Source organism: Nannobrachium achirus (genome assembly GCF_963921795.1).
Source record: "Nannobrachium achirus genome assembly, chromosome: 4".
Classification (NCBI taxonomy): Eukaryota; Metazoa; Chordata; class Actinopteri; order Myctophiformes; family Myctophidae; genus Nannobrachium; species Nannobrachium achirus.
Window position 1 is genome coordinate 5,514,414 of NC_137813.1, and position 10,098 is coordinate 5,524,511.

The 10,098-nt window shown below is 54.7% G+C and overlaps 1 protein-coding gene across 1 annotated transcript; it reads left to right on the forward strand.

The window, feature by feature from the left end:
* Positions 1-3,816: 3,816 nt before the first annotated feature.
* LOC308283996 (phospholipid-transporting ATPase ABCA3-like) lies at positions 3,817-9,054 on the forward strand (the record flags this gene model as incomplete). The annotated part of the gene is made up of 1 exon (XM_080724519.1): positions 3,817-9,054. One exon carries the CDS (start codon positions 3,817-3,819, stop codon positions 9,052-9,054), a length of 5,238 nt encoding a protein of 1,745 aa, XP_080580645.1.
* Positions 9,055-10,098: the final 1,044 nt, after the last annotated feature.

Sequence of the window (10,098 nt, forward strand, 5' to 3'; positions counted from 1 at the left end):
TTATCATATTTGTTTTAATGGACGCAACTGAAGCGAACAACAAAGGGGGGTGCTGGCCATAACCCGGCGTGATATCCCTGAATATAACAAAAGATGGAAACTGGCAACGGTTGTTGGAAGGCGATACCAACCAACACGCATCCCAGATCATATTTAGACCAACGCAGTGCGAGCACACGCAACAGTATCGTGTTCAGAGAGAGGCTGTGTCCTCAACACGCCGTGGCGTTTAAGTGACACGTGATCCCTTGAGTTGTGGAGAAAGTAAAAGCCGGTGGACTGCAGGGGTGTCACAACCGAATCCTGGGGCCCTGCGGGTACAAGGATTCACTGCGGGCCCCCTGTGAATGTTCTTTATAGGGGGAGGAGGGGGTTTAACCCGTTTAGACTGGGAACGCATTATTATGCATTCTTTTGTGCTTTAACTATTGAAAAAAAATTAAAAATCGAACCTCTGTTCGAAGTGGAGCTGTGTGTGTGTGTGTGTGTGTGTGTGTGTGTGTGTGTGTGTGTGTGTGTGTGTGTGTGTGTGTGTGTGTGTGTGTGTGTGTGTGTGTGTGTGTGTGTGTGTGTGTGTGTGTGTGTGTGTGTGTGTGTGTGTGTGTGTGTATTGCAGTTGATGCTCAGGGCAGGCTAGACTCAACAGCACCTCTCTGGTCACCCAGGGTACTCAGGCTACACCAGAGGCTACATACAGACAGACCCACACACCAGAGGCTACATACAAACAGACAGACCCACCCACACACACGGCCACGTATAGGGAGCTTGTGTTCCACACAGCTCCAAAAAATAGCAAATATACAAGTGCAGCGCTGCGAGCTTGTAGATCTGCTATTTTTGAAAAATCGTGAATATCTGTGCAAACGGAAAAGTCCTATCTGATTGCATTAAACAACGTTAAACTCACTTTGCCACTCACTTTGCCACTCGATCTGCCATTCACGTTATGCATGTGCATACCCTCTATTAACGCATGGGAAGCCAAGGTTTCTAACATGTCTAGCTGTTGTTGCTGCTGCCGTCGTTCACTCACGCTTTATTTTTGAAGAGCCTCGGAAGCTTCGAGCGTGTGCACGTGAGTGTCCACTGACGATTGAGGAAGAAAATCCATTTGTTTACAAACGCTCGAGAAACTAAAATCCAACGCTGGGCCGACCATCGCGGTAAAGTGTCGCCGTGAAAACAATCAGATCTCTGCTTCCCTGGCATTCTTTGCACCTTATTCATAGATAAAGCCCTTTTTATGTTTCAGCATAGAATATATGGAGATCTCCGTAGGACCCGTATTGACCATCTGTTTGCCTGTGTCCATTAATGCTCATATATGGAGATATCTGTATCTGTCTGTCTGCATGCATTTTATGTCCATATATGGAGATCTCTGTATCTGTTTTTCTGTGTCCCTTTATGCCCATTATGGAGATCTCTGTATCTGTCTGTGCCTCCGACTACCTGCTGCGGCGGGGAACGTGCGTGCCGAATTTGAAATAAGAATAAATGCCCCACCCTTTAATGCAAACCCCATTATACCTGTTGTCATATGACCCGTTTTGACCATCTGTTTGCCTTTGTCCACTTATGCCCATATATGGAGATCTCTGCAGACACAGTACCGGTTCCGGAAAACTCTGATGTCAGACATCAGCTCCGCATACGGGCATCCATCTTATGCCTATATATGCAGATCTCTGTGAATGCCCTACCCTTTAATGCAAACCCCATTATAACTGTTGTCATGAGAGCCGTTTTGACCATATGTTTGCCTTTGTCCATTTATGCCCATATATGAACATCAGAACATGTCATACTGATGACATTCAATACGTAACCATGGCATTTTTGTTGACTCATGTGGCGTACGTGATGTCAGAGCCTTTTATGATGTGATGTCACAATGAGTCAGCGCTTGCGCCGGTTTCCGGAACAATCATTCGGACCAGTCACCAGAGCCATTGTTATTGGCCGCGTTTCCCAAAGTGCAGGTCCTACGAGGGCCTTCGCTCGGCTGCGGTCCTTACGATTATGGCGTTTCTCAAACGCGCTTGTAAGCGCCTCTCGTAACACAGCCTTCGCACGCCACTAGGCTGGCCAGAGCCTTGTATTAGAGAGTTCTGCCAACTCTGGCCCCATGTGAACGGAGATGATGCAACTCTCTCCTTGAATGGCTCTGGGCTTCGATTGATAGGACGTCAGCAGCTGCGCTCCGAAATGAATTTTCTGCGGCTTGTGTGATTGTATCGGGCCGGCCCATCAATAAAACATACAACACTGAAAATGAACAGACTTTTAGCGCTGTTGGTAGGCTAACTGACCGCACAAACCCCTTGTTTTAATTTGAAACTACATGCAAAGCTGCAAAGCGCTGTTGCCTGTTGGTAGGCCTATAACTGACTGCACAGTGCACAAATTGACTTAACTGCCCGTCTTAAATATATATATATTTTTTTATTTTATAGGCTAGGCCTACAGTATTGTAGACAAGAGTATTGGTTTCTCAAAATGAGCTCTGTAGCCTATCGTTTATAGCGATCTGCTGAAGCGGGAGTCGAACCCGAGGCTCTCTGTCACTAGTCCAACTCACAACACTTCATGCTAATAAGCCTGTGTTCAGTTATAAGGCTGTTGTCCGCCCCGTCTTGGCTGTAATAATTATAGGGCTACAATTAGTTATGTGAACCAATGGACCCTCATCATCCTAGCCTGATTTCAGACTCAGCGCTGGAGAACCAGTCCGCTCAGAGAGTGGGCTGAAGACAGGCGATCATCATCCTACACTCTCAAAATGTGAGTTTCATTTTGGAACCATTTGGTTTCTAACTTCAAACGTCCAAACTAAAATATAACAGCCCTGCGCCTCTTTACCTCGGTGTTGGCACGACGCACGAGGGGCTAAAGAGGCAGGGCTGTTATCCTATATTTTAGTTTGGAAGTTTGCAAGTTAGGAACCCAATGGTTCCAATTTGTAGGCTACCTCTCAGAGTGTAGGATGATGAGTGCCTGGCTCCAGCCGAGTGTCTGAGCGGACTGGTTCTCGCTGAGTCGTGTTGGCAAGGGGGTTGTGTGTTGGACTAGCGACGGGATGATCCGAGTTCTATCACCGCTTCCATTCATCGCTGCATGCGTTTTAGCTGGGGACAGGGGACCCCCACTGGTCCACGGACCCACTTAACAAATGAGACAGCCTATAAGCTTGTTCTTTTTTTTATGTAAGTGTGTGTTGTGGTGCGCTATTTCTCAGTAGCCTATATATCAAAGCAAGCTACACGCATAACATAAAACATATAGTTCACCTTTGTATCTTTTATTTATTTATTAGATAGCCTATAAGCCTAAATATATAGTTCACTTGTTTATTTTGTATAGCAGGTGTGTAGAATAGCCTAATATACTTTCATGGTTGGTTATACTTAGTTTTATAGTGCTCAGTTTTCTATGAAGGTTGCTTACGGGCGCCCCGGCGCACCCTTAAAAAACCATCGTACAGACACGTCTGCAGCACCCGTGGGAAACTTGCGGGAAAGGTGTTCGCTTCTAAAATCCTCCTTATGATGGCCATTCGTATGAGGTGTGCATTCAACCGTCATCACAGCTATTTGGTTCCATTGTACGAGACGACCACTTTCCTGAAAGCCCTCGTTGCTCTTGATTGACAGGTGCCTGCGCTGGCTGCGAAGGACGATTTTGGTCTCTACGACCATGCCTGAGCTTACGAGCACTCAAAATCGCTTTGGGAAACGCAGCCATTATTATTATATCGACATGCCTGACGTCACAATATTGATGTGAGTCGACTATGAATAATGCCTATTATCGATGGACTGTGACACTCGAGGAAGCAGCGTCAACACATCCCCGTCCCTTCACCATCAACACCAAGGCGGAGATTACACAGAGGACTTCAAACCCATGATGAGTCTCTCACGGCAGTTTGCCACACTGCTGTGGAAAAACTTTGTGCTGCGCAAGCGTCGCCCCCTGGTGACCGCGTGTGAAATGGTCCTGCCTCTGCTGTTCTCGTGCATCATCATTTTTTGGACGGATTGGAAGGTTGAGCCCAAGGTCCACGTCAACCAGACGGTCTACGAGAGCTTCTCCGTCGACGCTCTTCCTAGAACCAAAGAAGGACACTTAGAGCTGGCCTATGTGCCGCACAGCGCACTTAGCGTAGTGCTGGATGTTAAGCAGAGCCTGAGCTCCGACAGCATGCCGCACGGCAACATGTTCATCTCCTTACGTGGGTTTGACACGGAGAAGCAGTTGGAGGACTACGTGAGGAACGATAACCAGTCGGCGAAGGTGTTCGCCGCCGTGGTGTTCGAACCTCCCTTCGTCGGCACCGTTGATGAACCTCTACCCCAGCAGGTGAGCTACCACCTGCGGTTCCCCCACTCACCTGCCAGGGATGGCTGGCACACTGACAGTGGCTGGAACACTGACAGGCTGTTCCCCTCCAGTCCTGACTGGCTTGGTGACAGACGTCTGCCCCCCCGGGTGACAGGCGACTTTGGGGGAGATCCCAATCCCTATTATAGCGAGGGCTTTCTGGCACTGCAGCATGCCGTGGACCGGGCCGTCATGCGGACCTACAACAGAACGCTGGCGGATTCCCTGCTGAGCCGGACCAGGGTGCTCCTGTCCCGCTTCCCGTACCCGGCGTACACGCAAGTCAACAGCCAAGGGATCTCTCTGCATCTGCTGCTGGTGCTCAGCTTCCTCTTCACCTCAGTCAACATGGTTCAGTCCGTGGCGCAGGAGAAGGAGAACAAGCTGAAGGAGTACATGCGCATCATGGGCGTCAGCAACTGGCTGCACTGGAGCGCCTGGTTCCTCACCTTCCTCCTCAGTCTCTCCGTCACCGTCTTCTTGGTCACTCTGCTTCTGTGCCTTCCCGTTAGAGGCCCCCTGGCCGCGCTGGGCAACAGTGACCCCACGCTGGTGTTCGTCTTCCTGCTGGTCTTTGCCGTGGCCACCATCAACTTCAGCTTCATGATCAGCACCTTCTTCTCGCGGGCCCACGTAGCGGCATGGGCGGGCTACTTCATCTACACCCTGAGCTACTTGCCTTATCTGATCGTCCTGTCCGTCTCTTCGCTGAGCCATGCCCCGAGGACATTACTCTGCCTTATTTCCAACGTGGCCATGGCTACGGGAGCCAATCTCTTCGGAAGGTTTGAAGCCAAAGGCGATGGAATGCGGTGGTCCAACCTGTTTGAATCGGAGGCCAACGACTTGTCCCTGGCCACGGTGCTGGGGATGCTGCTGCTGGACACTTGGCTGTACGGCCTGGTGGCGTGGTACGCGGAGGCCGTTTTCCCCGGCGAGTACGGAGTGCCGCTGCCGTGGTACTTCTTCATCCTGCCCTCCTACTGGCGCAGCAGCGCCCGCGCGGCTACGGTCAGCGGGAACGAGGAGGAGGAGGAGGTCGCTGTGAAGGGCGAGTTCATGGAGGAGGAGCCCACCGGACTGGTCCCCGGGGTCCAGATCAGACATCTGACCAAGGAGTTCAGAGTGGGCGGGCGGACGCAGCAGGCCGTGAGGGACCTCACGCTGAACATGTTCGAGGGACAGATCACCGTGTTGCTGGGGCACAACGGGGCCGGCAAGACCACCACACTGTCCATGCTGACCGGCCTGCTGCCGCCCACCAGCGGACGGGCCCGCGTCAACGGTCACGACATCTGTCACGACATGGCTCTGGTCCGCCGCAGCCTGTCTCTCTGTCCTCAGCACAACATCCTGTTCAATAACCTGACGGTCAGCGAGCACCTGTTCTTCTACGCGCAGCTGAAGGGCTTCCCCAGGGACCGGATCCCGGCCGACGTGGACCACCATCTCAGCGTCCTAAACATGGAGGACAAGCGGCACGCCCGCGCCAAGACCCTCTCTGGAGGCACGAAGAGGAAGCTGTCGATCGGCATCGCCCTGGCCGGCGGCTCCAAGGTGGTGATGCTGGACGAGCCCACGACGGGCATGGACCCGGCAGCGCGGCGTGCCGCCTTGGAGCTGCTGCAGGGCGAGAAGCGCGGGCGCACCGTGGTGATCACCACGCACCTGATGGACGAGGCTGACCGGCTGGGCGACCGCGTGGCCATCATGGCCGGGGGAGAGCTGCAATGCTGCGGCTCACCTCTCTTCCTCAAGAACAAGTACGGCGCCGGCTACCACATGGTCATCGTGAAGGAGGCCGTCTGCGACGTGTCCGAGATCACCCGTCTGGTCCAGGGGCACGTCCCCAATGCCACACTGGAGAGCAACGTGGGGACGGAGCTCTCCTACATCTTGCCTAAGGAGAGCACGGACAGGTTTGAGGAGCTGTTTGCCCAGCTGGAGGCGAACAGGAAGAAGCTGGGCATCTCCAGCTACGGAGCTTCTCTCACCACCATGGAGGAGGTGTTCCTCAGGGTGGGGGAACTGGCCGATTCCAGTTTGGACGCCCAGCAGAAGACCGCAGACGACGCCGGCAGCCCCAGTGGAACGCAGGACACCACGGAGCTCGCCGACAGCCAGATGCTCGGCTCAGAGGACGTGAATCTCAACACGGGGCTCAGATTATGTATGCAGCAGTTCTACGCCATGTTCCTGAAGAGAGCTCTGTACAGCCTGAGGAACTGGAAGGTGATGCTGGCCCAGTTCCTGGTGCCCCTCGTCTTAACGGCGTTTGTGATTGTGCTGTCCCAGCCGCGTTCATTCCAGTCACCCTCCCTCAGCCAGCCAAACCTGAACCTGAATCTCAGCCACTACGGCCACACCAGAGTCCCTGTGGTCCTGGAGCCCGGAGATGCCCTGGCAGAGGCATACATCTCCCAGGTCCACGCGGCGTATGCCTCCCAGGTCACCGCATCGGGGGCACAGATCATCCACGTCGATGGAGACTTCAACGACCACATCCTGACCCAGGCGGAGAAGGAGGGCAAGGCGTTCGACCAGCAGTGTGTGGTGGGCGCCGTCCTCCGCGGCAGCAGCGGCGGCAGCTCTGCTGAGGTCACGGCGTACTTCAACATGGCGGGCTACCACACCCCGGCCACGGCCCTGTGGATGGTGGACAACGCACTGTTCAAACTCGTGGTAGGGAATCCATCCGCTTCCATCCGGACCGGGAATTGGCCCATGCCACCACGCCCAATCTCCAAAGAGGAGGAGCCCATAGATCTGGCCATGCCTGGAATTTCTGGCTACCATATCGCCATCGGTCTGATGTGCGGCATGGCGTTCCTCTCCAGCACGTTCGCCCTGCTGCTGGTCACGGAGCGCGCCGTCAAGTCCAAGCACGTCCAGCAGGTCAGCGGCGTCTATCTGGCCAACTACTGGTTCTCGGCCCTGCTGTGGGACCTGCTGAACTTCCTGCTGCCCTGCCTCCTCCTGCTGGGGTTGTTCGGGGCGTTTGAGGAGGAGGCCTTCGTAGGCGACGGCCGCGCGGCGAGCACGTTGTTGATGCTGATGCTGTACGGCTGGGCCGTCGTACCGCTCATGTACCTGCTCAGCTTCCTGTTCAGCACGCCGAGCTCCGCGTACAAATGCCTCGCCGCCTTCAACATCCTATCAGGCTCTGCCATCTCTGCCACCAGTTTAGGGATTGATCCTACGGAAGTACTGGACAAGATCTTTCGGATCTTCCCTAGCTACTGCCTGGGCATGTCCTTCAGCCAGTTCTACCGGAATTACGCGGTCGCCTCCCGCTGCACCTCCAGCCTACAGGCCCAGAGAATGTGCATGGGGATGGGAGTCACATACGAGGAGAACTACTTTTCCATGTCCAAGCCCGGGGTGGGCCGTTACCTGGTGTCTCTCTCTGTGCAGGGCGTGGTCTTCATGGCGTTGCTCTTTGTCATCGAGCTGCAAGTGGTCTGGACCCTCCGCCGTTTCTTTGGCTCCCTCCTCCGCTCGCTGGGCGGAAGGCTCTCGCGGCGGCGTCCGTTGACGGCGGACACGGCGCTGCTTCCAGAGGACAGCGACGTGGCCGCGGAGAGGAGCAGGCTCCTGGAGTGGCGGCCCGCGGTGGAGTCGGCGGCCGGCAGCCCCCTCGTCATGCAGGAACTCAGCAAGGCGTACGGCGGTGCGGGGACCCCTCTGGCCGTGGACCGGCTGTCTCTGGCCGCGGCGAAAGGAGAGTGCTTTGGCCTGCTGGGCTTCAACGGCGCCGGGAAGACGGCCACCTTCAAGATGCTGACCGGCGACGAGAGCGTCACCTCCGGGGACGCCTACGTCGACGGACACAGCGTCCGCGGCGCCGTTAAAATGGTGCAGCGGCGCGTCGGCTACTGTCCCCAGTTCGACGCGCTCCTGGACCACATGACGGGACGGGAGACGCTGCGCATGTACGCCAGGCTCAGGGGAATCCCTGAGAGGCGTCTGTCCGTCTGCGTGCAGAGCCTCCTGGTGTCTCTGCTGCTGGAGCCCCACGCCGACAAGCTGGTCGGCGCCTACAGCGGCGGCAGCAAGAGGAAGCTGAGCGCCGGCGTGGCGCTGATCGGCGGGCCCCCGCTGGTCCTCCTGGACGAGCCGTCCTCCGGCATGGACCCCCGGGCCAAGCGGCTGCTGTGGGACGCGGTGACGCGCGCCACGCGGGAGTCGGGCAAGGCCGTGGTCATCACCACGCACAACATGGAGGAGTGCGAGGCCCTGTGCACGCGGCTGGGCGTCATGGTCAACGGGCGGCTCAAGTGCCTGGGCAGCACCCAGCATCTCAAGAGCAAGTTCGGCAGCGGCTACACCCTGCTGGCGAAGGTGGCGCGACCGCACGACCGCGCAGAGGAGGTGGAGGACGAGGAGGAGGAGGAGGAGGATGAGGAAGGGAGCAACCTGCAGCGCTTCAAGCGGTTCGTGGAACGCACCTTCCCGGGCTGCCGGCTGAAGGACGAGCACCAGGGCACGGTGAACTACCACCTGGCCATCGGCGAGGGTGTCACCTGGGCACGGGTTTTCGGGGCCATGGAGGCGGCCAAGGAGAAGTACCGCCTGGAGGACTACGGCGTGGGCCAGGTGTCGCTGGAGCAGGTGTTCCTGAGCTTTGCCCAGTTCCAGCACTACGCAGATCAGGAACTGACTCCCTGATCTGAACGTGTATGGTAAACTGTTATCCAACACCATGCTGGAACATAACCAGGGACGTGCTGGCCAATGGGAAAAGCGGGACAACTCCCGAATGGCCGGTTCATTCCCGGCCGGTCCAGGCCGGCCATTAGGAAAAAATAAAAAATAAAATCGGCCTTCGTTCCATTTTGGGGGCTGGGCGGCCAACAAAGTAAATCTTCACTGTCGGGTAGAAACCTTGTATCTCCAAGTTTCAAATTTATATATTTTTTTGCAAAGCAAAGCCCTGCTTCATCATACAAGGCCGTTGCACAAAAGTAGTGAAAACAGCAGATCTACAAGCACACAACGCCTCGCGGCTGTTTTCACTAGTTTAAAGCATTTTTAAAATGATGAATACAAAACAAACGGTTTTGGACATACAAGGTTTCCACCCGACAACGACGAAATATAACCCACTGGCTTGTCACTTGTCATGATCTGAAATGGCAAATCTTTTGAGTAGCAGCAGCGCTATAGAGAGAGATCTCTCTCTATAGCGCGCAATGAGGGCCTCTCCAACTCTTTTTCCCGGGCTGAACATAACGGCGCTCATAAGTGTGTCAATGATCGGTTTAGTAATCGTAACAGCTGATCTGAGGCTGTATGTTCTGGACACTCGGATGAAGAGAGGGGCTGAACTGTCAACCGATCACCGTCTGGTGATGAGTTGGTTCAGATGACGGAGGAAGCTCCTGGACTGACCTGGCAAGCCACGGCCGTGTCTGAGGCCAAGCAGCGGGTGTGGGAGGAGTTCGGCCCAGAAGTTCTTCATGGAGAAATCTCGCTATTTCTACGTCCTATTATTTAGACTACGGGCGTCGGCAGGTTAGCATTTCACTAGGTTAACATTCACCTGCGTCAAAATACTGGGATGTAGAACAAATGTTATGTACGGTTGTGCTCAAAATTATTCGACCCCCCTCTGCAAATCTGGTTGGTTTATTTGCTAAATTCACAAACTGACAACTGAATGAAATAAATAAATCATACAAGAACAATAGCTCAACAAAAGTAAAATGTTAT